The sequence below is a fragment of the Aegilops tauschii genome, chromosome 3 (genome assembly GCF_002575655.3).
Source record: "Aegilops tauschii subsp. strangulata cultivar AL8/78 chromosome 3, Aet v6.0, whole genome shotgun sequence".
Taxonomy (NCBI): Eukaryota; Viridiplantae; Streptophyta; class Magnoliopsida; order Poales; family Poaceae; genus Aegilops; species Aegilops tauschii.
In genome coordinates, this window is record NC_053037.3 from 464,014,828 (window position 1) to 464,042,664 (window position 27,837).

Sequence of the window (27,837 nt, forward strand, 5' to 3'; positions counted from 1 at the left end):
TATCTATACATTATAAACACATCCCACATGTTATTAACTTATAAAAGTAAATGTTTAACAGAATTTGGCAAGGAAAATCCTGGTTGTTTTTGACTCACAGGCAAGGAAAATTCTGGTGATTGTGTACAAAAGCTTGCGAAGATTTTAAGGACCAATGTAATAATAACGCACTCATTTTTATTTTGAGCAATAACTCACTAATTTGTTAATTTTATATATAAAAAATGTGTCGCTCCGGTTTATTTTTTGATATTAATTGCTCCTTCTAACCTAACATTATATATAGAACGAGCCCAGCTAATTCGTGTATTTCAAGAAAGTGCAAATGGGTTGGGATTTCTTAGAAAATATAAATGGGCCGCATTGACGCGAAATTATTTGTTCACCCAGCCCAGCAAATGGACAAAACATGGGTTAAATATATGCCACATTTTTGTAGGTTGGCATGTGGGCCAATAGGTCGAAGCCTACGCAGGGCGTTGTCAACTTGGTCAACAAATGATTATGACATCCACAGCCATTGGATTTATATCCAACGGCCGGCATGCACCTTCAATCTCTCGTCTTCTTCCTCCAGCGTCACCGGGACCGCCTGGTCCGGCCTCCGGTGGGTAGCTTCTCTGCTTAGCATGCATCGCTGCGAAGCGCTACCCCACCGCCGGCCAGGCTATCCCTCCACCCCTCCACACCTCCTGTTATTCTCCACCGACTGCAGCCCCACGCCGCACCAGAACCAGTTATAACCCTTTTCCTCGCCTCAATCTGCGACTCCACTGCCGCGTCTTCCCATCTCCGGGTCGTTCCCGTCCGGGGCCTCGCCGTCGTCCACCGCCTCGCTGCGCTTGGTGCGGCGTGGTCAACAAACGAGAGTCATCAGAAGAGGACTGTACGTGGAGAGCCTGACGGCTGGGACCCACGAGGTCCATGGTCGCACACAAGGAAAGTTCCTCCTTATTAAGATGAAAAAAATGTTTCCTCCCCTGACAGCTGGGACCCACCGGTTATATCTTCGCACGGAATGAAGTGCCTCCTTGTTATGCGAAAAAATTATTCCTCCCGTTGACAGCTGGGACCCGTCAGATTTGGTGGCTGACTTGTGGGCCTACTAAGAGGACGTGTACGCGGGGCTTTGTCAACTTAATCAACAAATGATTCTAGCAGGTGACAGTTGGATGTAATCCAACAGCCGTGCTCCTCCTTCAACCTCTGTTCTTGCTCCTGTCTCCCGTGGGCGGCACCGCGGCAGTGCTGCCGCGCACCCGAACCAGTCAAGTTTCCCACTCCTCTCCATCTGCGACTCCACTGCCGCGTCTTCCCCATCTTCGGGTCGTTCCAGTCTGGGGCCTCGCCGTCGTCCACCGGCCTTAGTGTGCTCGGCACGGTGTGGTCAACATGGTCAACAACCAAGACTCATCGGAAGATGACTGTACGTGAGAGGCTGACAGTGGGGACGCACCACGCCCATGGACGCATGCATGCAACTGCATCCTTTTTACCCTGAAAAATAATGTTTTCTCCCCCTGACTGCTGGGACCCACCAGCTACATCTTGGCATGCAAGGAAGTGCGTCCATATTACGGGCAAAAAAATGATTCGCCCCCTGACTGCTGGGACCCACCAGCTACATCTTCGCACGCAAGGAAGTGCCTGACAGTCGGGACCCACCTGGTCGAAGCGTACGTAGCATTGTCATTCTGGTCGCGAACGTGTACGTACATACTGGTCGATCGGTCTGTCTGCAGGCTGCAGCGATGAACCGTGGCCGTGCAAGGAAGGGCACGTGTCGTAGTAGAGGCGCGCACGTGTCGTAGTAGAGGCGCGCACGTAGCATGTACACGTACGTACAGCGGCCAGGGTGCAAGAAAGAAAATACGGCCACGTACGTACATACGGGCGAGGTCTCGAACGCCTACTCGCGCATACGTACGGCCAGGGTTCGTGTACATGGCTGGGTCGGAACAAAGAAACTGCGTCGTCGTCGTGTTCATGGGGAGGCAACGGAATGCGTCGTGTTCATCGGGAGGCAACGGAACGCGTGCTGTTCATCGGAAGCCAACCGGCTTGGACGAAACAGCCGATGGAAACGAGGCCTGGCGTACCGCAGAATGGAGGAAACGGCCTTGTGTTCGACCAGCCACGGTCGAAACGGGATCCTGTTCATCGGGAGGGGTCTGGCGTACCGCAAAACGGAGGAAACAGACTTCTGTTGGACCTCCTACGGTCGAAACGGGGTCCTGTTGACCGGGAGGGGTGTGGCGTACCGCAAAACAGAGTAAACGGACTTGTGTTGGAGTGCTACGGTCGAAACGGGGGTCCTGTTCATCGGGAGGGGTGTGGCGTACCGCAAAACGGGACTCCACAGGATATTGTTCATCTCCACCGTCGACCTCCTCCAGCCTCCACGGGCTACTGTTCATCCACCGTCGACCTCCTCCAGCCTCCACCTGTGACTGTTCATCCACGGGCTCCTGTTCATCCAGCCTCCACCGAGCGCTCCTCCACCGGCTACTGTTCAACTAGCCCTCTCCACGGGGTCCTATTCAACCACCCCTCCATGGGCCACTGTTCATCCAGCCCTCCACCGGCTACTGTTCAACCAGCCCTCCACGGGGTCGTCTTGTTCATCCAGCCCTCCACGGGGTCTTGTTCATCCACCCCTCCACCGGCTCGATCGATCGGGGTCCTGTTCATCCAGCGACAACGGCCTCTACTACCACAGGGTCCTGTTCATCCAACCCCCCCCCCACCGGGAACTGTTCATCCAAACCCCCCAACAACGCTCACTGTTCATCAAGGGAAGGAGGCAGCAGTGTTCGATCGGCTTCAGTTAGCAGCAGTAGCGAACAAAGGAATTGCTCGACCGGGTTCAGTTAGCAGCCATCGATCGATCGCTCGGGTTCAGTAATGCGTAGCCTGCAGTGCAATCGCTCGGGTTCAGTAGGCGAATGCCTCGCTCGGATTCAGTTAGAGCCCAACGCCTCGCACCCACGCGCATACGTGTACGAGAGAAACGCACATCGCTCAGCCCCTGACCACCCACCGTAACCGGGAACTCCCCGATATTTTCCGCGCCCTCGCTTCTACCACGGTTTTTTCCGTCATGGACGGCCCAAAGAATGTCATGCAGCTGCTTCGCCGGCCCGCCCAGGACGAAAAGCCCATTTTCTGTCATGATTTGTTGTCATAGAAGTAGGACCCCACCACATCTATGATGATACCGGGTTTTGTCACAATTATCATCATAGAAGTGTCATAAGTATGACAGCATTTTTTTTCGTTCGGCCCAAAATGTCACGGATGTGTCTTTTTTTAGTGATACCTTTGTTCACTTTGCCATCCTTCTTATCCGCCAAGTATTTGGGGTAGTTCCGCTTCCAGTGACCATTTCCTTTGTAGTAGAAGCACTCAGTTTCAGGCTTGGGTCTAGCTTTGGGCTTCTTCATGGGAGTGGCAACTTGCTTGTCATTCTTCTTGAAGTTCCCTTTCTTTCCCTTGGCCTTTTTCTTGAAACTAGTGGTCTTGTTCACCATCAACACTTGATGCTTTTTCTTGATTTCTACCTTCACCGATTTCAGCATCGCGAAGATCTCGGGAATCGTTTTCGTCATCCCTTGCATATTATAGTTCATCACAAAGTTCTAGTAGCATGGTAATAGTGACTAGAGAACACTATCAACCACTATATTATCTGGAAGATTAACTCCCACTTGATTCAAGTGATTGTAGTACCCAGACAATCTGAGCACATGCTCACTGGTTGAGCTATTCTCCTCCATCTTGTAGGCAAAGTACTGTCAGAGGTCACATACCTTCTCGACACGGGCATGAGTCTGAAATACTAATTTCAACTCTTGGAACATCTTATATGCTCCATGACGTTCAAAACATTTTTGAAGTCCCGGTTTTAAGCCGTAAAGCATGGTGCACTAAACTATCAAGTAGTCATCATATCGAGCTTGCCAAACGTTCATAACGTTTGCATATACTCCTGCAATAGGTCTGTCACCTAGCGTGCATCAAGGACATAATTCTTCTATGCAGCAATGAGGATAATCCTCAGATCACGGACCTAGTCCGCATCATTGCTACTATCATCTTTAAACTTAGTTTTCTCTAGGAACATATCAAAAATAAAACAGGGGAGCTATACGCAAGCTATTGATCTACAACATAGATATGCAAATACTATAAGGGCTAAGTTCATGATAAACTAAGGTTCAATTAATCATATTACTTAAGAACTCCCACTTAGATAGACATCCCTCTAGTCATCTAAATGATCACGTGATCCAAATCAACTAAACCATGTCCGATCATCACGTGAGATGGAGTAGTTTTCAATGGTGAACATCACTATGTTGATCATATCTACTATATGATTCATGCTCGACCTTTCGGTCTCAGTGTTCCGAGGCCATATCTGCATATGCTAGGCTCGTCAAGTTTAACCCAAGTATTCTGCGTGTGCAAAACTATCTTGCACCCGTTGTATGTGAACGTAGAGCTTATCACACCCGATCATCACGTGGTGTCTCGGCACGATGAACTGTAGCAACGGTGCATACTCAGGGAGAACACTTATACCTTGAAATTTAGTGAGGGATCATCTTATAATGCTACCGCCGTACTAAGCAAAATAAGATGCATAAAGGATAAACATCACATGCAATCAATATAATTGATATGATATGGCCATCATCATCTTGTGCCTTTGATCTCCATCTCCAAAGCACCGTCATGATCACCATCGTCACCGGCTTGACACCTTGATCTCCATCGAAGCATCGTTGTCACATCGCCAACTATTGCTTCTACGACTATCACTACCGCTTAGTGATAAAGTAAAGCAATTACATGGCGATTGCATTTCATACAATAAAGCGACAATCATAAGGCTCCTACTAGTTGCCGATAACTTTTACAAAACATGATCATCTCATACAACATATTATATATCATTACGTCTTGACCATATCACATCACAACATGCCCTGCAAAAACAAGTTAGACGTCCTCTACTTTGTTGTTGCAAGTTTTACGTGGCTGATACGGGCTTAGCAAGAACCGTTCTTACCTACGCATCAAAAACCACAACGATTTTTTTGTCAAGTGTGTTGTTTTAACCTTCAACAAGGACCGGGCTAGTCACACTCGATTCAACTAAAGTTGGAGAAACAGACACCCACTAGCCACCTGTGTGCGAAGTGATACGTCTCCAACGTATCTATAATTTTTGATTGCTCCATGCTATATTATCTACTGTTTTGGACATTATTGGGCTTTATTATTCACTTTTATATTATTTTTGGGACTAACCTATTAACCGGAGGCCCAGCCCAGAATTGCTGTTTTTTTGCCTATTTCAGAGTTTCGCAGAAAAGGAATATCAAACGGAGTCCAAATGGAATGAAACCTTCGGGAACGTGATTTTTAGGAAGAATATGATCCGAGAGACTTGGACCCTACATCAAGAAACAAAAGAGGAGGCCACGAGGTAGGGGGCGCGCCCACCCCCCCAGGGCGCGCCCTCCACCCTCGTGGGCCCCCTGTTACTCCACCGACGTACTCCTTCCTCCTATATATACCTACGTACCCCCAAACGATCAGATACGGAGCCAAAAACCTAATTCCACCGCCGCAACCTTCTGTACCCACGAGATCCCATCTTGGGGCCTATTCCGGAGCTCCGCCGGAGGGGGCATCCATCACGGAGGGCTTCTACATCAACACCATAGCCTCTCCGATGAAGTGTGAGTAGTTTACCTTAGACCTTTAGTAGCTAGATGGCTTCTTCTCTCTTTTTGGATCTCAATAGAATGTTCTCCCCCTCTCTCGTGGAGATCTATTCGATGTAATCTTCTTTTTGCGGTGTGTTTGTTGAGACCGATGAATTGTGGGTTTATGATCAAGATTATCTATGAACAATATTTGAATCTTCTCTGAATTCTTTTATGTATGATTGGTTATAATTGCAAGTCTCTTCGAATTATCAGTTTGGCTTGGCCTACTAGATTGATCTTTCTTGCAATGGGAGAAGTGCTTAGCTTTGGGTTCAATCTTGCGGTGTCCTTTCCCAGTGACAGTAGGGGCAGCAAGGCACGTATTGTATTGTTGCCATCGAGGATAACAAGATGGGTTTTTTATCATATTGCATGAATTTATCCCTCTACATCATGTCATCTTGCTTAAGGCGTTACTCTGTTTTCATGAACTTAATACTCTAGATGCATGCTGGATAGCGGTCGATGAGTGGAGTAATAGTAGTAGATGCAGGCAGGAGTAGGTCTACTTGTCTCGGACGTGATTCCTATATACATGATCATACCTAGATATTCTCATAACTATGCTCAATTCTGTCAATTGCTCAACAGTAATTCATTCACCCACCGTAAAATATTTATGCTCTTGAGAGAAGCCACTAGTGAAACCTATGGCCCCCGGGTCTATCTTCATCATATTAATCTTCCAACACTTAGTTATTTCCTTTGCTTTTTACTTTGCTTTTATTTTACTTTGCATCTTTATCACAAAAATACCAAAAATATCATCCTATCATATCTATCAGATCTCACTCTCGTAAGTGACCGTGAAGGGATTGACAACCCCTTATCGCTTTGGTTGCGAGGAGTTATTTGTTTTGTGTAGGTACGAAGGACTCACGCGTAGCCTCCTACTGGATTGATACCTTGGTTCTCAAAAACTGAGGGAAATACTTACGCTACTTTGCTGCATCACCCTTTCCTCTTCAAGGAAAAACCAACGCAGTGCTCAAGAGGTAGCAAGAAGATTTTTGGCGCTGTTGCCGGGGAGTCTACGCAAAAGTAAACATACCAAGTACCCATCACAGATCCCTTATCTCCCGCATTACATTATTTGCCATTTGCCTCTCGTTTTCCTCTCCCCCACTTCACCCTTGCCATTTTATTCGCCCTCTCTTTTCCGTTCGCCTCTTTTTCGTTTGCTTGTCGTTATGGCTAGTCCTCTATGTTCTCCGTTGTCTCCTGAGAATGAAGTTCTAAATTTTAAACAAAGGGAGGGAGAAAATCTAAAAGATGCTTGGTATAGAATTTGCAATGCTCAAAATAGATCTGCCAGGAAGCAATCTACTTCCGTTCTTCTCCGCAATTTTTATGTAGGTGCTAATCCTTGGTATAGATATATCCTTGATACCATTACCGGAGGGAATTTCTTGGGTAGCCATACTTTTGACTCTTATAATGCTATCATAGATTTATTTGGCTCACCACCTCTTTTGGTTAATGGAACTATGTTAACTTTGGAGCATGTAATGCAAAGACTTGAAATTATTGAAAATAAGGTTGCTACTGTAGAGTTAATCAAAAATTTGGATAAAAAGATCCACAACCAAATTACCCAATATGGATCTAAGGTAGGAGTCACTTTGAAAAATATTAAGGAGAAGGAACCCATAGTTAATGAGAGAATAAATCAAGATTCCACTAGAATCGATAAACATGAGGGTATCATTACCAACTTGAGAACCGCTTTTTCTTTCGTAAAGAATACTCCAAGTCCTCCTACTAAAATTGCCAAGCTTATGTATGTTCCTAAAAATAAGGGTGAATCCTCTAATAAGGAAACTGCGGATCTCAAATCTATACGTATTCATCCCAATCTTTTTGCCATCATTAAGGAACCATTTGCTACGAATGAATTTTTTGATCTTGTGCCTAAAAGTTTGATAATTACTAAAAAGAAAGAAATCCCTAAGGATGATAGATGTCTCATTGAAGAATTGCCTACCAAAGATGGCAATATCGAGATCTATCCTTGCTTTTATGCCTAGCTAGGGGCGTTAAACGATAGTGCTTGTTGGGAGGCAACCCAATTTTATTTTTAGTTTTTTGCTTTTTGCTTCTGTTTAGTAATAAATATTTGTTCTAGCCTCTGGTTAGATGTGTTTTTATGTTTTAATTAGTGTTTGTGCCAAGTTAAACCTATAGGATCTTCTTGGATGATAGTTATTTGATCTTGCTGTGGCTAGTAAAATAGTTTATAAACCATATAGAAGTTGGAATACAGTAGGTTTAACACCAATATAAATAAAGAATGAATTCATTACAGTACCTTGAAGTGGTCTTTTGTTTTCTTTCGCTAACGGAGCTCACGATATTTCTGTTGAGTTTTGTGTTGTGAAGTTTTCAAGTTTTGGGTGATTTTTTTGATGGATTGTGGAACAAGGAGTGGCAAGAGCCTAAGCTTGGGGATGCCCATGGCACCCCCAAGATAATCTAAGGACACCATAAAGCCAAAGCTTGGGGATGCCCCGGAAAGCATCCCCTCTTTCGTCTACTTCCATCGGTAACTTTACTTGGAGCTATATTTCTATTCACCACATGATATGTGTTTTGCTTGGAGCGTCTTGTATGATTTGAGTCTTTGTCTTTTAGTTTACCACAATCATCCTTGCTGTACACACCTTTTGAGAGAGCCATACATGATTTGGAATTTGTTAGAATACTCTATGTGCTTCGCTTATATCTTTTAAGTTATATAGTTTTGCTCTAGTACTTCACTTATATCTTTTAGAGCACGGTGGTGGATTTGTTTTATAGAAACTATTGATCTCTCATGCTTCACTTAGATTATTTTGAGAGTCTTAAATAGCATGGTAATTTGCTTAAATAATCCTAATATGCTTGGTATTCAAGAATAGTAAAAACTTTCTTATGAGTGTGTTGAATACTATGAGAAGTTTGATGCTTGATAATTGTTTTGAGATATAAAAATGGTGATATTAGAGTCATTCTAGTTGAGTAGTTGTGAATTTGAGAGATACTTGTGTTAAAGTTTGTGGTTCCCGTAGCATGCACGTATAGTGAACCGTTATGTGATGAAGTTGGAGCACGATATATTTATTGATTGTCTTCCTTATGTGTGGAGGTCGGGATCGCGCGATGGTTAACTCCTACCAACCCTTCCCCTAGGAGCATGCGCGTAATACTTTGCTTTGATAACTTGTAGATTTTTGCAATAAGTATATGAGTTCTTTATGACTAATGTTGAGTCCATGGATTTTATGCACTTTTCTTCCTTCCACCATTGCTAGCCTCTCTAATACCGCGCACTTTTCGCCGGTATCATACACCCACCATATACCTTCCTCAAAACAGCCACCATACCTACCTATCATGGCATTTCCATAGCCATTCCGAGATATATTGCCATGCAACTTTCCACCGTTCCGTTTATTATGACACGCTCCATCATTGTCATATTGCTTAGCATGATCATGTAGTTGACATCGTATTTGTGGCAAAGCCACCATTCATAATTCTTTCATACATGTCACTCTTGATTCATTGCATATCCCGGTACACTGCCGGAGGCATTCATATAGAGTCATATTTTGTTCTAAGTATCGAGTTGTAATTGTTGAGTTGTAAGAAAATAAAAGTGTGATGATCTTCATTTTTAGAGCATTGTCCCAAGTGAGGAAAAGGATGATGGAGACTATGATTCCCCCACAAGTCGGGACGAGACTCCGGACGAAAAAAAAGAAAAAGAAAAGAGGCCATAAAAAAAAAGAGAAAAGGCCCAAATAAAAAAATGAGAGAAAAGAGAGAAGGGACAATGTTACTATCCTTTTACAACACTTGTGCTTCAAAGTAGCACCATGATCTTCATGATAGATAGTCTCGCATTTTGTCACTTTCATATACTAGTGGGAATTTTCCATTATAGAACTTGGCTTGTATATTCCAATGATGGGCTTCCTCAAAATGCCCTAGGTCTTCGTGAGCAAGCGAGTTGGATGCACACCCACTTAGTTTCTTTTGTTGAGCTTTCATATACTTATAGCTCTAGTGCATCCGTTGCATGGCAATCCCTACTCACTCACATTGATATCTATTGATGGGCATCTCCATAGCCCGTTGATACGCCTAGTTGATGTGAGACTATCTTCTCCTTTTTGTCTTCTCCACAACCACCATATTCTATTCCACATATAGTGCTATGTCCATGGCTCACGCTCATGTATTGCGTGAAAGTTGAAAAAGTTTGAGAATGTCAAAAGTATGAAACAATTGCTTGGCTGAAACCGGGGTTGTGCATGATTTAAATATTTTGTGTGATGAAGATAGAGCATAACCAGACTATATGATTTTGTAGGGATAACTTTCTTTGGCCATGTTATTTTGAGAAGACATAATTGCTTTGTTAGTATGCTTGAAGTATTATTATTTTTATGTCAATATTAAACTTTTGTCTTGAATCTTTCGGATCTGAATATTCATACCACAGTTAAGAAGAATTACATTAAAATTATGCCAAGTAGCACTCCGCATCAAAAATTCTGTTTTTATCATTTACCTACTCGAGGACGAGCATGAATTAAGCTTGGGGATGCTTGATACGTCTCCAACGTATCTATAATTTTTGATTGCTCCATGCTATATTATCTACTATTTTGGACATTATTGGGCTTTATTATTCACTTTTATATTATTTTTGGGACTAACCTATTAACCGGAGGCCCAGCCCAGAATTGTTGTTTTTTTGCCTATTTCAGAGTTTCGCAGAAAAGGAATATCAAACGGAGTCCAAACGGAATGAAACCTTCGGGAACGTGATTTTTAGGAAGAATATGATCCACCGACGTACTCCTTCCTCCTATATATACCTACGTACCCCCAAACTACCAGATACGGAGCCAAAAACCTAATTCCACCGCCGCAACCTTCTGTACCCACGAGATCCCATCTTGGGGCCTGTTCCGGAGCTCCGCTGGAGGGGGCATCCATCACGGAGGGCTTCTACATCAACACCATAGCCTCTCCGATGAAGTGTGAGTAGTTTACCTCAGACCTTCGGGTCCATAGTTAGTAGCTAGATGGCTTCTTCTCTCTTTTTGGATCTCAATACAATGTTCTCGCCCTCTCTCGTGGAGATCTATTCAATGTAATCTTCTTTTTGCGGTGTGTTTGTTGAGACCGATGAATTGTGGGTTTATGATCAAGATTATCTATGAACAATATTTGAATCTTCTCTGAATTCTTTTATGTATGATTGGTTATCTTTGCAAGTCTCTTTGAATTATCAGTTTGGTTTGGCCTACTAGATTGATCTTTCTTGCAATGGGAGAAGTGCTTAGCTTTGGGTTCAATCTTGCGGTGTCCTTTCCCAGTGACAGTAGGGGCAGCAAGGCACGTATTGTATTGTTGCCATCGAGGATAACAAGATGGGGTTTTTATCATATTGCATGAATTTATCCCTCTACATCATGTCATCTTGCTTAAGGCGTTACTCTGTTTTCATGAACTTAATACTCTAGATGCATGCTGGATAGCGGTCGATGAGTGGAGTAATAGTAGTAGATGCAGGCAGGAGTCGGTCTACTTGTCTCGGACGTGATTCCTATATACATGATCATACCTAGATATTCTCATAACTATGCTCAATTATGTCAATTGCTCAACAATAATTCATTCACCCACCGTAAAATATTTATGCTCTTGAGAGAAGCCACTAGTGAAACCTATGGCCCCCGGGTCTATCTTCATCATATTAATCTTCCAACACTTAGTTATTTCCTTTGCTTTTTTACTTTGCTTTTATTTTACTTTGCATCTTTATCACAAAAATACCAAAAATATTATCCTATCATATCTATCAGATCTCACTCTCGTAAGTGACCGTGAAGGGATTGACAACCCCTTATCGCGTTGGTTGCGAGGAGTTATTTGTTTTGTGTAGGTACGAGGGACTCGCGCGTAGCCTCCTACTGGATTGATACCTTGGTTCTCAAAAACTGAGGGAAATACTTACGCTACTTTGCTGCATCACCCTTTCCTCTCAAGGAAAAACCAACGCAGTGCTCAAGAGGTAGCACGAAGCACGTCGGTAGAACCAGTCTCATGATTGCGGTCATGTAATGTCGGTCTGGGCCGCTTCATCCAACAATACCGCTGAATCAAAGTATGACATGCTGGTAAGCAGTATGACTATTATCGCCCACAACTCTTTGTGTTCTACACGTGCATATAACATCTACGCATAGACCTGGCTCGGATGCCACTGTTGGGGAGCGCAGTAATTTCAAAAAAATTCCTACGATCACGCAAGATCTATCTAGCAGAAGCATAGCAACAAGCGGGGAGAGTGTGTCCACGTACCCTCATAGACCGAAAGCGGAAGCGTTTTATCAACGCGGTTGATGTAGTCGTATGTCTTCACGATCCGACCGATCTCAGCACCGAACGTATGGCACCTCCGTGTTCAGCACACGTTCAGCTCAATGACGTCCCTCGTACTCTTGATCCAGTTGAGGCCGAGGGAGAGTTCTGTCAGCACGACGGCGTGGCGACGGTGATGATGAAGTTACCGGTGCAGGGCTTCGCCTAAGCACTACGACGATATGACCGAGGTGTGTAACCGTGGAGGGGGCACCGCACATGGCTAAGAGAAACTTTGATGTGCCTTTGGGGTGCCCCCCTCCCACGTATATAAAGGGGGGGAGGAGAGGAGGCCGGCCCTAGGTGTGGCGCGCCCAAGGGGGGGAGTCCTACTCCAAGTAGGATTCGCCCCCCCCCCCTTTTCCTATTCCTACAAGAAGGGGAAAGAGGAGGAGGAGAGAAAGGAAAGCCCCCCCCCAACCCTAGTCCAATTCGGTTTGGGATTGGGAGGGCATGCGCCTCCACCTGGCTGCTGCCTCCTCTCTTCCACTAAGGCCCATGAAGGCCCATTAACCCCCCGGGGGGTTCCGGTAACCTCCCGGTACTCCGGAAAATACCTGATACACTTCGGAACCATTCCGGTGTCCGAATATAACCTTCCAATATATCAATCTTTATGTATGGACCATTTCGAGACTCCTCACAATGTCAGTGATCTCATCCGGGACTCCGAACAACCTTCGGTACATCAAATCACATAAACTCATAATACGAATCGTCATCGAACGTTAAGTGTGCGGACCCTACGGGTTCGAGAACTATGTAGACATGACCGAGACACATCTCTGGTCAATAACCAATAGAGGAGCCTAGATTCTCATATTGGCTCCTACATATTCTACGAAGATCTTTACCGGTCAAACCGCATAACAATATATGTTGTTCCCTTTGTCATCGGTATGTTACTTACCCGAGATTCGATCGTCGGTATCATCATACCTAGTTCAATCTCGTTACCGGCAAGTATCTTTACTCGTTCCGTAATGCATCATCCCGAAACTAACTCATTAGTGACATTGCTTGCAAGGCTTATAGTGATGTGCATTACCGAGAGGGCCCAGAGATACCTCTCCGATACACGGAGTGACAAATCCTAATCTCGATCTATGCCAACCCAACAAACACCTTCGGAGACACCTGTAGAGCATCTTTATAATCACCCAGTTACGTTGTGACGTTTGATAGCACACAAGGTGTTCCTCCGGTATTCGGGAGTTGCATAATCTCATAGTCAGAGGAACATGTATAAGTCATGAAGAAAGCAGTAGCAATGAAACTGTAACGATCATAATGCTAAGCTAAAGAATGGTCTTGTCCATCACATCATTCTCCTAATGATGTGATCCCGTTAATCAAATGACAGCACATGTCTATGGTTAGGAAACATAACCATCTTTGATAAACGAGGTAGTCAAGTAGAGGCATACTAGGTACACTTATGTTTTGTCTATGTATTCACACATGTACTAAGTTTCCGGTTAATACAATTCTAGCATGAATAATAAACATTTACCATGAAATAAGGAAATAAATAATAACTTTATTATTGCCTCTAGGGCATATTTCCTTCAGTCATACCTAGTGCATCGGGTCCAATGAAAATCTTTTGTGACAATACTGGAGCAATAGCCTTGGCGAAGGAATCCAGATTTCACCAGAGAACCAAGCACATCAAGAGACGCTTCAATTCCATCCGCCATCAAGTGTCGGAAGGGGACATAGAGATTTGCAAGATACATACGGATCTGAATATTATAGACCCATTGACTAAGCATCTCTCACGAGCAAAACATGATCAGCACCAAGACTCCATGGGTGTTAGAATCATTACTATGTAATCTAGATTATTGACTCTAGTGCAAGTGGGAGACTGAAGGAAATATGCCCTAGAGGCAATAATAAAGTTGTTATTTATATTTCCTTATATCATGATAAATGTTTATTATTCATGCTAGAATTGTATTAACCGGAAACTTAGTATGAATACATAGACAAACAGAGTGTCCCTATTATGCCTCTACTTGACTAGCTCGTTAATCAAAGATGGTTAAGTTTCCTAGCCATAGACATGAGTTGTCATTTGATGAACGGGATCACATCATTAGATAATGATGTGATGGACAAGACCCATCCGTTAACTTAGCATTATGAACGTTTAGTTTATTGCTATTGCTTTCTTCATGACTTATACATGTTCCTATGACTATGAGATTATGCAACTCCCGAATACCGTAGGAACACTTAGTGTGCTATCAAACGTCACAACGTAACTGGGTGATTATAAAGATTCTCTACAGGTGTCTCTGATGGTGTTTGTTGAGTTGGCATAGATCGAGATTAGGATTTGTCACTCCGTGTTTCGGAGAGGTATCTCTGGGCCCTCTCGGTAATGCACATCATTATAAGCCTTGCAAGCAATGTGACTAATGAGTTAGTCACGGGATAATGCATTACAGAACGAGTAAAGAGACTTGCCGGTAACGAGATTGAACTAGGTATGATGATACCGACGATCGAATCTCGGGCAAGTAACATACCGATGACAAAGGGAACAACGTATGTTGTTATGCGGTTTGACTGATAAAGATCTTCGTAGAATATGTAGGAGCCAATATGAGCATCTAGGTTCCCTATTGGTTATTGACCGGAGATGCGTCCCTGTCATGTCTACATAGTTCTCGAACCTGTAGGGTCCGCACGCTTAATGTTCGATGACGATTTGTATTATGAGTTATGTGATTTGATGTACCGAAGGTTGTTCGGAGTCCCGGATGAGATCACAGACATGACGAGGAGTATCGAAATGGTCGAGACATAAAGATTGATATATCGGACCATGTTATTCGGACACCGGAAGTGTTCCGGATAGTTTCGGGTAAAACCGGAGTGTCGGAGGGGTTACCGGAACCCCCGGGGGAACTAATGGGCACCATGGTCCCTATTGGAGAGAGAGGAGGGCGGCCAGGGCAGGCCGCGCCCCCCCCCTTGGAGTCCGAATAGGACAAGGGGAGGGGGCGCCCTCCTTTCCTACTCCTTCCCCCTCTCTTCCTCTTGGTGGAATCCTACTAGGACTTGGAGTCCTAGTAGGACTCCCCTCCTTGGGCGCGCCCCCTAGGGCCGGCCGGCCTCCTCCCTCCCCCCTTTATATACGTGGGAGGGGGGCACCCCAAAGGGACATCAAAGTTTCTCTTAGCCATGTGCGGTGCCCCCCCCCCTCCACGGTTACACACCTCGATCATATCGTCGTAGTGCTTAGACGAAGCCCTGCGCCGGTAACTTCATCATCACCGTCGCCACGCCGTCGTGCTGACGAAACTCTCCCTCGGCCTCAACTGGATCAAGAGTACGAGGGACGTCATCGTGCTGAACATGTGCTGAACATGGAGGTGTCGTACGTTCGGTGCTAGGATCGGTCGGATCGTGAAGACGTACGACTACATCAACCGCGTTAATAAAACGCTTCCGCTTTCGGTCTACGAGGGTACATGGACACACTCTCCCCTCTCGTTGCTATGCATCTCCTAGATAGATCTTGCGTGATCGTAGGATTTTTTTTTTGAAATTACTGCGATCCCCAACAGTAATTTATTTTATTAGCATGTGGGATGCCTTTAGAGGCTGATGGCTAGGGGTTGTACATTTTGAGAAATTGGGCTAAAATTAGCGGCACTCCATGAGTCCCATCCTAGAGGCAAGGTAGCCTCCAACCACTATGGGTGGCCTAAGTTAGACATGCCAAATTTTGGACGATTTTGATCACTCGCTAAGATGTTGACTCCAACAAATTTAATCATCGCTTATGCTCTCGGGAGATTGGCGGAGTAATTCTACACCTACGTGAAACAACTACGTAATTTAACATAACAAGCAACGTGGTAGGTTAGGATTGGAGAGAGGGGGAGGAAGGGGTCCACCCCCGTTAAATTCAGGGGGAGAGGATTTAGTTTAGGCATGTTAAGTAAGCTCTTGTAGGTTTTAAGTAGACGTAGCGTTATTGAGATTGACGTCCAGTATGGCCAACAAAATTTGTCGCCCTCATCTGGCTTATGCGAAATCACTAATCAAGGGATGCCTTGTAAAGATCACTTCCACTTTCTCTCGTGCTGACAAGTGGTGCATCGTGAGTTTTCTCTTTTTTCTTGTAGATTCATTTTTCCAAAAAAGTTTTATCTCTTGAACAGAGTGTCCAAGTCAAGAACCGTTTTCATTGTTGGATTTCTTGCATTGCGATCTTCAAAACCGGAACTCATGTTAATTGGTTTTGATGAGCTTTTCACGAAAATACCAAAAGAACCAAAAAACGGAAACCAAAAAATAAAAAAGAAACAGAAAACAAGAAAAAAAAACAAAAAAGGTCCCGAAAGCACGATTGTGTTTTTTTCCTTTTTTTTGAATATACAACTATGCCTTTTCCCTTTTCGTGAAGCCCAATTATGCTACTCGCCAAAACACATACTGTGCTTGGCCCTTTACGGGAAGCACAACTCTGCTTTGTATGGAAGCACATGATGTGCTCCTTCTTTTTCGAAAAAGCAGAACCATGTTTTTTTCCTTTTTCAGGAAGCATAGATGTGCTTTTTGTGGAAGCACGGCATGTGCTTTTTTTTCAGAGAAGTATAACTGCGCTTTTCAGTTTTCGAAAAGGGAAAAGCACAGTTATGCTTCTCATGAAAGCATATGTTATATATTTTTCTTTTTTTGGAAGCAAAATTGTGCTTTTCCCTTTTTGGAAAGCACATGTTGTGCTTCTGATAGAAAAGCACGGCTTTCCAAAGATTTTCCCATCAAAACCTAGGGAACCAAGAACAATGTGAAAAAATGTCATATTTCTTGAATTTATTTTAGGCCTTTCACTAATGTGCGTCCAGTAAGAGGATATGTTTCCATCAACTCACGAAGGCGTTTGTGGTGATTTCATCAAGCTAGATGTTGTGTTGGCTCAATATTTGAGAGATGCTCATAGAGAGTGTGCGTACATACGTTTAAAGAGTTAAGTGTATGTGCGTGTATGTCAATATATGATCATCTGCGTTTGTTCTGTATTTAAAAACAACTAGTAGTTTTATTTAGGGCTTCTGTCGCGGCGCGCCCGTGGCCATGGGTACGTTGCCAACGGGCCTGTATCCGATTTGGGCTAAGCGCCAGTCGAAAGCACACAACCTGGGGCTTTCTCCCTACGCAGCAGCCCGAGCCCAAGTTACCCGGGCCCCCCTTTTGCTCACGCTTGTGGCCTGCGTCAGGGTGACCCTATGTCCCCCATGCTTTTCATCCTTGCAATTGACCCGCTTCAGCTTATGCTCCGGGCTGCCTCCAACGCCGGGATTCTGCAGCCGATCAAGGCTCGTTCGGCTTCCTGCAGAATTTCACTTTACGCTGATGACGCGGGCATCTTTGCCAACCCTGTGAAGGAAGAATTGGACGCCATTGCGGGGATACTTGCCTGTTTTGGGGAGGCATCGGGTCTCATTACCAACGTGACCAAGACGGAGGTGTTCCCTATTCGCTGCCTGCAGATTGACCTCACCCACATTTTATCGGGATTCCCTGTGAAGATCGCTGCATTCCCAACTAAGTTCTTGAGCCTTCCCCTGCATACCTCAAGGCTCAAGCGGGTTCATCTGCAACCTCTCATAGACAAAGCAATGGGCAAGCTTCCGGGATGGAAGGGAAAGAACCTTGCGAGGCTGGGAAGGGTCTCCTTGGCAAAGTCTGTGCTATGCGCCATGGCCACACATCACCTCACTGCGCTCCCTCTTCCGGCGTGGGCCAACCATAAGCTTAGCAAGATCTCTCGCAACTTCATATGGCAAGGCGACAATTCCGAGAATGCGACCGGAGGGCACTCCCTGGTAAACTGGAAGACGGTGTGCAGGCCAAAGGCCCTAGGTGGGCTGGGAATCACAGACCTAGAGAGATTTGGTCGGGCTCTCCGCTTACGCTGGCCATGGCTAATGTGTACCGACCCTGACCGTCAGTGGGTGGGCTCTGCCCTACCCTGCGACGACTCGGATATGGCGCTATTCAGAGCTTCGACCTCCATCGTGCTGGGTAACGGCCACAAAGCTCTGTTCTGGCATGATGACTGGACCGGAAAGGGTCCCCTTAGGATGCTGGCTCCCGGATTATACAAAATCGCCACAAGAAAGCAGAGAACAGTGTCCAAGGAGCTGCACGAGGATAACTGGATCAGATCAGTCGCCCGCCTTCAGTCTCCCATACACCTGCAGGAATTCATCTCGATAGCATCTCTGACCTCCCAGGTTACACTGTCTATGGACAGGGAGGACTCCATCTCCTGGCGTTGGACTACAAATGGAATCTACTCCGCGGCTTCGGCATATACTGCCCAATTCTCTGGCTCCTTCCCCAGGTTCTCGCCAACGAAGATTTGGGAGGCACACGCGGAACCCAAATGCAAGCTCTTTTCCTGGCTGGTGCTCCATGGAAAGATCCTCACGGCCGACATGCTCGCTATTCGCGGATGGCCGCACGATCCTACATGCCCGCTGTGTCTGGGAGCACCGGAGACGGCAACTCACCTCTGCAAGGACTGCCCATTTGCGATTGCGGTTTGGTCGCATGTTCAGGCATGGACCGGGGAGGCGCCGACGAACATGATGACAATTCCGCCTCCCATGGGAGTCTCCGACTGGTGGGAGCGGCTCATCTGTCCCCTGTCCAAGGACGAAAGACGCCGGCGTAGCGGTCACTTCCTCTACACCATTTGAAATATCTGGAAGGAGCGCAACCGCCGGATATTCATCGGCACTCGCCTCACTCACCTGGAGGTGGCGGCCATCGCGCTCGACGACATAAGAATGCGGGCTTGCGCCTTTGGCAGGGCACAAGTGGCGACCGACATTGGGTGATTTGGTTCACTTAGCATACCACAACGGTTCTTATAAGGGTTTCGTCAGGTTTCCCCGGAAAAACCTGTCATCTTTGTACATAAACCCTCTTTTTCGTCTGAAATGAAAAGGCAGTGCTCCTACCGGTTCCTCGAAAAAAAAAAGTTAAGCAGCCAACAACCACCCCTTTCCCGTTGATCACGCGATCCCTGCCGCACTTTGTCCCTAAAACCTTTCCGTGTCGACGCGACCAAATGTCCAAAACCCTAGCGCTACGCTTCGTCGGCCCCGTCCCCACCTGTCAGCGAGAATTAAAAAACCCTCACCGTCTTCCCGATCGGTGTCGCTGCCCGCATTTATTCATGCTTTCTGGCCCGGCCTCCCATCCTTTCCCCTCTCCCGAGGTCACCAAATTTTTACTCGACCGTTCACCCGGCGAAACAACACCCCGATCCACCGCCCACAGCGAATTTACCCTCCTCTCCCCACGGTAATTTTTTACCAAGACGTCGCAATTTTACAGCCGTGCTCTGCTAGCAGGTGAGCGCCCAGTTCACGAGCTGTCGCTGTCCGGCACAGAACACCACCGCTCTCCCCCACCGCAGCCACTCCAACGAGCTCCCTCCGCCGCGCCGCGTGACCAAACAAACCCTAGCTCGAACCTCATCTCGCCGGGAGTGCCGTCCGGCGTCGGGTCCCTGTCGCGGCCGATGGCGGAGGACGGCGAGGAGAAGCTGCTGGCCACGGTGCAGCACATCGCCAAGACGCTGGGCCGCACCGGCACCATGACGGAGGACATACTCAAGGTCTTCTCCAACTACGACGGCCGCCTGTCGCTCGACAAGCTCTACGCCGCGGCGGCCGCGGCCGGAGGAGGAGGGGCCGGGGAGCACTCGATGTCGATGCCGGCCTCCTCGCCCCCGCCCGTGCTGCCCTCGGCCGCGGCGGCGGCGATGCCGGCGCCGGTCACGTCGCTGGAGCGGACCGTGCGCACGCTGGACCGGCAGATCTCGCAGTTCGTGACCATGGAGAGGCTCGTCTGGGCCGACTCCGCCGACGCCGACGCCTTCCTGGAGGCGGTGGACGACCTCATCGGCACCGTGCAGGAGCTGGACGCGGCGGGGACCAACCGCGGGCTGCTCGACCGCGCCGACGAGCTGCTCAGCCGGTGCATGGCCCGGCTGGAGGACGAGTTCCGGGCGCTTATCGAGCGCCCCGACGACGCGGCCCCGGCGGCGCCCGGCGGGTTCGACTCCGAGCAGAGCGACGACGAGGACTACGACGCGGACGACGGCTACGGCGACGAGCCAATCCCCATCGCCAAGCCGGTCACGGATTTCGACGTGGTCATCGACGCCCTGCCCCCGGGGTCCGTCTCCGACGTGCACCAGATCGCGCGGAGGATGGTGGACGCCGGCTTCGGCCGCGAGTGCGCCGAGGCCTACGCGGCCGCGCGCCGCGGGTTCATCGACGAGAGCGTCGCGCGCCTCGGCATCCGCTCGCGCACCTCCGACGAGGTCCACTCCCTGCCCTGGGAGGAGCTGGAGTTCGACATTGCGCGTTGGATCCCGGCCTTCAAGATGGTGTTCCGCATCCTCATCCCCAGCGAGCGCCGCCTCTCCGACCGTGTCTTCGAGGGCCTCGCCCCCTACGGCGACCTCGCCTTCGTCGCCGCGGTTCGCACCCAGGCGCTGCAGCTCATCTCGTTCGGCGATGCCGTTGCCGCTGCCAGCCGCGCGCCAGAGCGCCTCTTTCGTGTCATCGACATGTACGAGGCGGTGCGCGATCTCCTCCCTGACCTCGACCCTGTTTTCGCCGACCCCTACTCCGCAGCGCTTCGCGCCGAGGTCTCTGCTGTATGCAACACTCTCGGCTCCTCCATCAAAGGTATATTCATGGAGCTGGAGAATCTTATCCGCCGTGACCCGGCCCGTGTTGCGGTGCCCGGCGGCGGCATACACCCAATCACTCGCTATGTCATGAACTATCTCCGTGCCGCGTGCGGTTCAAGACAGACACTAGAAGAGGTCATGGAAGGTGACCTGGGTGCTCTCGGCGTGACCGCCATTGCTGTCGATCCTGACCGCCCCACTTCGTCGCTTGCGGTGCACATTGCGTGGATCATGGATGTGCTTCACAAGAATCTAGAGAGCAAATCCAAGATATACAGGGACCCGCCACTGGCCTCCATCTTCTTGATGAATAATGGCAAGTACGTCATCCACAAGGTGAATGACAGTGAGCTTGGGGTTTTACTCGGCGATGACTGGATGAAGCAGATGTTAAGCCGAGTGCGCCGGTGGAGTATGGAGTACCAGCGCGGGGCTTGGGCGAAGGTGATGTCGGTGCTGCAGACCGGAGGCTCTGGGTTTTCTGGTCTCCCACCCAAGGCCATGCTTCAGAAACTTCAGATGTTCAATGGCTACTTGGAGGAGATTCGGGCGGCGCAGTCTGAGTGGGTGATCACGGATGATCAGCTGCGCGCCGATGTTAAGGCAGCAATAGCAGATTCGGTGCTGCCGGCATATAAGGGCTTGATTGCTAGGCTGAGATCATCTCCAGACGCTCCGCAGGATTTGTTCATCAAGCATACCCCAGAGGATGTTGAGGCATGCATCCAACATTTGTTTGAAGGAATTGGGAAATGATTGGTTATCTTGTACTGTAGCATCTTATTGGTCGTGCCTGTGATTTTCGTATCATCACTAATGTACTGTTGTGGCCGATATCTGAAGTTCTGAACATGGATAATGGTACCATTTTGGGTTTGATGGTGTTTTGCCATGAGGTTAGGCTTTATATTAGACGCGCAAATCATTGTCTTCTCCAACTGTGTAAATTATTGTAGGCATTTCTGTGTCAGTTGTTAATGGTAGTCTTATTCAAAACATTATCTGTCTTCTTATTTATCGTGTTTCAGTGCCTGGTTGTTCAGGTGATGAAGGAGAAACGCTTATCTTGAGTCAGATCTGCCAAGCTTGGCTGTTGTCTGTTGTGATTGCGTGTGTGTAACCCAACTTTTATGATGGTTAGCCTAGTAGTATGGTTCTTATTATAGAAAGCATGCAAGTTAATCTGGTCCCTATCTCCTATGGGTGTGATATGCCCTGAGCAGATGGGTCTGTGTTTCTCTTGTATTTTTTTCTTTTTTAATAATTTGCAATGGTATTTTCCCTTCAATTTCTGAAAAAACTGTGTCATAAAGTTATTCAAATGAAAGGTTGTGGATAAGGCCACAACTCTTGAAAATTCAGTTGTCAACACAAGTGTATATTCTTTTTGGAAAGCCCATATGGGATAATGGGTCTTCTCTTTTATCATTTACTCCCTACTAACTTTGTACTAAATCAGCGACACTTATTTCTGAACGGAGTACAATTTTGCGCTGTTTGTGGAAGCATGCCTTTTGACCCTTGAATGACTGGTGTTCCTTCTCTAAATTAATCACTTGATGCTTTCAAAGTACTCTTCATTAAATTGTTGAATGTTGCTATCCTGAAGTAAGTGCGTTTTGACCCTTCAACAAAGAGTTTGTTACTATTTACTGAATATTACTTTGTCTGTGTGTACATATGCTGATATCATGCACGACCGATGCTCCTTTTGCTAAAATGGTGTTCTGAGCTTGTGCACTATTTTGGAATATCAAATAACTGGACATGTAGTTATATATGTTAGTGCCACAGTAGGTGAACAATGTTCTGTTCCTCAGTCTCTGAATTTGCCTTCACTGTGGTTTGTTTTGAACTCATTGTTTCAGAATGTGAGGTACGCATTTGAAACATTTTAACTAGTCAACTTTGTCAGCTGCAGATTATTGATTGGACTGGATACCACATTCCTCTTTTATATGCTTGCACGGAGGAGTTGGGACTTGAGAGCTCCATACATTCACAAGTTACAGATCTGAAGTTATTTGAGGTGAGAATGGTTACTCCCAATCAGTTCCCTTCTCTAGCTTCTTGAGTTTTCATAACCCGATCACTGTGTTATGCCTTTGACTTTTTAGTTTCCTTCCTTAAATTAATTGCTGAGAATGCTGAGCTTGCCATATTGTGTACCATATTGGAGTATAACATAACGAATGAAACACATGTTATGCCTTTGATTTCTTGATCTCCTTTCTTGCTAAGAATGCTGAGCTTACCATATTGTGTATAACATAACAAAGGAAACACATGCCAGTGACTCTTTCTTACAAGGCAGACTTCAAGTAAAAGCCAAAAAGATTGAACCAAACGCATTAGGTTAAATCGTTAATGCAATGAGAAAAAAAATCTTATTTGAGCATTTGATTCTCTAAAACTGTGGAATTACATTTTTCACTATGTAATCGGTTGCTATCCTATAAACCCTCTCTGTTGGGTGCACCGCATCATAAAATACATAGGATGACACATTCCTGCAGATAGGGGTAAATCTGTTGCAAAGTATTCCGACCTCTGTGAGCCCAGTCCCACAACATCCCAGTGTTGTCTCTGCAAATCCTGTTGTCATGGCAAACTCGGTGAGAACTGCTATAATTACAAGGAAACAGGTAGGGCGATAAGAACAACACAAACTGATAACTCTGCTTTCTGCCATTAAACTGTTAGCTGTTTGGCTTTCTTCTGAAAGCTTCTAGTTGTACATGGCCAAGTGTATCACCATGCTTTAATAATTCTTCTTTGGTTAGGATTATGATGCAATCTTGGTGTTTTCCAGCTGAACTAACTATTTGTAGCTTGCTAATTCTGCTTTAGCTATTATTAATATGCTTTCTTGGTGTTTTTATTCAGAACTCACTACTGCTTTCTTGGTGTTTTTATTCAGAACTAAGTACCCAGTATAGTTAGTTCTGAATAAAAACACCAAGAAAGCATATTAATCGTAGCTAAAGCAGAATTATAGAAAGCTAATGTGGAGTATTAGTGATCTTAGAGGTGTCCACTTTGCTAGATATAAGTTGGGAATCATGACATTACTGGAAAACGTACCATATTTATTGGTGCCCTGAAGGATCACCGTGAAAGCTTCGTAGGCATTCAAGTACACAATTTTGCTTCCTCTGAGTGAGCCTTGTAATGTTGGAATCAACTTCTGAAGTTTGGAGTTGTAGACCTGGGCCTCGCTGTTCTGCTCATCCACACAGCCCCTCTCAAGGTCTCCACTCAATGTGATCTGCAAGGGTATGCAGCCAAATGGAGGAAGACCTGCCAAGATGAACTGCCGCCCCCCGAGGTTATACAGCTCCTGCATTCCAGTTCAGATTTTATTATTTTGAGAAAATAATCATAGTTGTGGTCTATATGTTACAGAATTATAACAAAAACAGCTTGGTAGAAACAAACCCAGAGCTGCATAATTTTACCTTGACATGAGCACGCGCCAACTGGAGCACAGTATCTTGGTATTCACCAATGCCCAGCCTCCTCCTCGATGTACGGTAGTAATGTGTGAAATCATTTGTTCCCGAGTTGATGAACATCAGAGAGCTGGCAATGATCCTGGCAGCCTCCTTGTCCCCGGCGATGCTCCTGAGCCGCGGAAGGTACTCCTCCCTGAAGAGGTCCACCTGCGCCGACAATGGCATGGTGTTGGCCAGGCGCGACGTCCGGTCGTCGAACCCCGACCCGGCCGACGCGAAGTTCACCCCCGTCGTGATGTCCTTGTCGGACAGGCTTCTGTCCAGGAACGGCGGCGCGAACTCCTTGAGCTGCAGCCTCTCGTTGAGGAGGTCCGGGACGAGCCGGCCATTGGAGAACCTCCCCGTCGGCCTGCTTCCTGGGAAGTCCCTCCCGTATGGAGGGTGGTTCGCCAGGCCCAGAGTCGGGATGTGGTTGTTGTTGCCCGTGTCGAAAATGGAGTCGCCGAAGTAGAAGATGGCCGGGAACTTTGGCTGCTGGGTTCTCTTGGTGGAAGAGATGGCGGGGGAGGCGAGGAGGAGGAGCGCCAGGAGGAGGAGGATGGCAAGGTGCGCCATGGTAGAGGTTCTTGCCTGGGCTGAGGTTCTAGGCCTCTGCAACTGGTCCTTACATATAATATTTCGAGAGAGTCGTGAATGCCTGATAATAACTCTGCAAAAGATCCAGCTGATTCGTTCATATCTTCCTGGAGTATATAACATTTCTTGCACGAAATGAATATTGAATACTCTTGTTTTTTTGCACGAAATTAATACTCCTGCACTAGTAAGGTGCAGAGGTGCTGCTAATGGAAATCCTTATCTTTCTGGGTACGGAGTACTACTCATTGTTGGCCCATGATGTGGTTGTTTCTGACAGGATTAGAGACTTTGTAACCTACTCCGTTTGGGGTGTATGCGATGCAGGTCGTTGTTGGTTACTGTGCAAAGTGGCGAGTTTGGCACAGAGCTAACATACAGTATTGTTCCTGAGGAGCAACTTAGCCGAACTAGGAGCGTACACGGAATGTGGTTGTGCGTGTCAATCTTTTAATCGGATTGCAAATGTTCTGCTGATCCACGAAACATTCTTGTTCTGGAAAAAGGATTATGCGCTGCGCAAAGGAACAATGTACGTCCAGAGCAGTGTTTTGCTGCGCGACAAACTGTATGCCGACTTATGATGGAGGATGGTGGATTTGGCGGCATCCCGAGTGCCGTGTCGATGCATGGGGACAAAGCGCAAGTTCACGGGCCGTTGGAACTTGTAGCGTACAATCCTTCCAGAATTTTTGATACGTGATGGCGACACGGCAACAACGAGTGAACCGGCAGAGGTCAGAAGCGGGCGAAATCGAGTTGCGCGGGAGTTTTGGTACCTACTTGGGTCTCGCCTGAAGCGCTTCCCTGAAAGGGCCGGCCCAACTGTCGGTTTCCCTCGCATGGGTCGCTGCCGTTCGTTGCAATTATATTTCTATCTTCTCTCTCAAAAATATATATTTTTCTATCTATATTGGCTTGATTGGTTCAGTTTTCATACGGGTTTTGTCGGTTTTCTATGTGTGTTTCTTTATTCCCTTTTCAAGTTTTCTTTACGGTTTTCATTGGACTTAGAACCTTTGGTTGTTTTTTTTTCTGTACCGGTTTTCTATGTTTTCTTGGCATTTCTTTCAATGATTCCTTTTGCGTTCCTTCACCTTTTTCTTTGTTTCTCCGAATTCTTCACCGATTTTCTTCCTTTTAATCAAGATTGTATAAACATTTTAATAAAAATTCCACAAACATTATTTTAGTTGTATGAAACTTATTTCCATACCATGTTTTATTTTAAATGCACAATTGACATTGTTTTTCAAACTGATGTACACACTATACATTTCCTGTATACAACAATAACATTCTTTATACACATTTAATATTCTTCACATACGTAATTTTTTTTCAAATATATATTTTTGAATTATGCTTTTTTTTATCAAATTTTATAATTTTTTCGTACACATTTGAACATTTCAGAAATTTCAGAAATGTTCCTCCTTTCTTAAAATGTTCAGCATTAAAAATTTTCTTTGCATTTTTCAGAAAGTGTTCAAGTTTTTTTTACAAATCTTCGTGTTTGTTTTTTTCCAGATTTTTAAAAAGTTCATGTTTTATTTCTTTTCAATTTTTTGGAAAATATTTATTTATTCAAAATATGTTCATGTTTCAAAGGAAATGTTTGCAAATTTGGAAAACGTTTATATTTAAAAAAATCTCAATTTTTTCATAAAAATCACAGTTTATAAAATACCCTTTTCCATGTTTTCTTTAGAAATAGAAAGGGAAAAAATGAGTGCTGCAATCGATAATCTGCTATAGTAGCTAGACTTGCTACTATTCCTTCTCGTCGTTGCTACCGTATGCAAACACCATAGTGTGCGGAAGTCGGCCGCCCCACTCGAGGGTTGCCCTTTGCGGAAAGGTGACAATTTGACGCTATAAGCGTTCGGGGATCCCATTTTGCACGTGGGTCGCTGGTTAGGGACCATGGGCGCACCCCGCGCTTCCACGCTGCGTACGTTTGAGCCGGCCCAACATAGCTCTAGAACCTTTCGAAACCGGTTTTTATACCTTTTTCTTGTTTTCCATTATTTTTTTCTCCTTTTTCATTTTCATTTTTCTTTCGTTTTTGTTTTTATTTTTATTTTATATATCATTTCATTTTTATTTTCTATATTGTGAACAATTTTTAAATTTGTGATTTAAAAAAAAAATAGTAAAATATTTTCAAAATCATGAAGATGTTTCAAATTCGTCCTTTGTTTCAAATTGTGAAAAAAATCAAATTCGTGAAAATTTTGTTACAAGTTTGTGAACATTTTAAAAAAAATTAGTTGTTTTTCAAACCCATGAACATTTTTGGAATCTGTGATCATTTTCTATTCGATGATTGTTTTTTGAAATTTGGGAACCATTTTTGAAATTCACGAATATTTTTTGAATTTTATGAAATGTTTAATAAATCATAAACATTTTTTGAATTCATGAACGTTTTGGGAACACGTGAGCATTTTTTGTTTTGACGAGCATTGTTTTAGCAAATTTTGAGCATTTATCTAATTCATGATTATTTTTTCAAACTCATGAACAATTTTTAAATATATGAAATTTTTTGAAGTCACGAACATTCTATGGTTTCTTGAACATCTTTTCTTCAAAATTCACATTTTTGGAACCTTTTGGTAATCCTGAATTATTTTAAAGAAGAATAAAACAAAAACATAAAATAAATATGAAGAAGAAAACAAAACAAAAGAAAGTTCTCGTCCAACCCCGCATATGGGCCGTCCCAAAGTGGTGTGCCAGGGGAAAGGGATGGTGCGCGCTGGCTCGCACGGCGCTAAACAGGAGCTCCCATTAGCGTCGTGGG

General features: G+C 45.5%; 2 protein-coding genes across 2 annotated transcripts; one reads left to right on the forward strand and one right to left on the reverse strand.

Annotated features, from left to right (window-relative positions):
* The first annotated feature begins 19,079 nt into the window (after window positions 1-19,079).
* Window positions 19,080-21,933, forward strand: LOC109739373 (exocyst complex component EXO70B1). Its single transcript, XM_020298468.3, has one exon. It carries the CDS (start codon window positions 19,756-19,758, stop codon window positions 21,691-21,693), a length of 1,938 nt encoding a protein of 645 aa, XP_020154057.1. The 5' UTR covers window positions 19,080-19,755; the 3' UTR covers window positions 21,694-21,933.
* A 1,372-nt stretch (window positions 21,934-23,305) lies between these two features.
* On the reverse strand, window positions 23,306-25,232 carry LOC109739383 (GDSL esterase/lipase At1g58430). The gene is made up of 3 exons (XM_020298475.4): window positions 24,396-25,232; window positions 24,022-24,277; window positions 23,306-23,532 (listed from the first exon to the last, which is right to left on the reverse strand). The coding sequence occupies exons 1-3, from the start codon at window positions 25,149-25,151 to the stop codon at window positions 23,345-23,347; spliced, it is 1,200 nt and encodes a 399-aa protein (XP_020154064.2). The 5' UTR covers window positions 25,152-25,232; the 3' UTR covers window positions 23,306-23,344.
* Window positions 25,233-27,837: the final 2,605 nt, after the last annotated feature.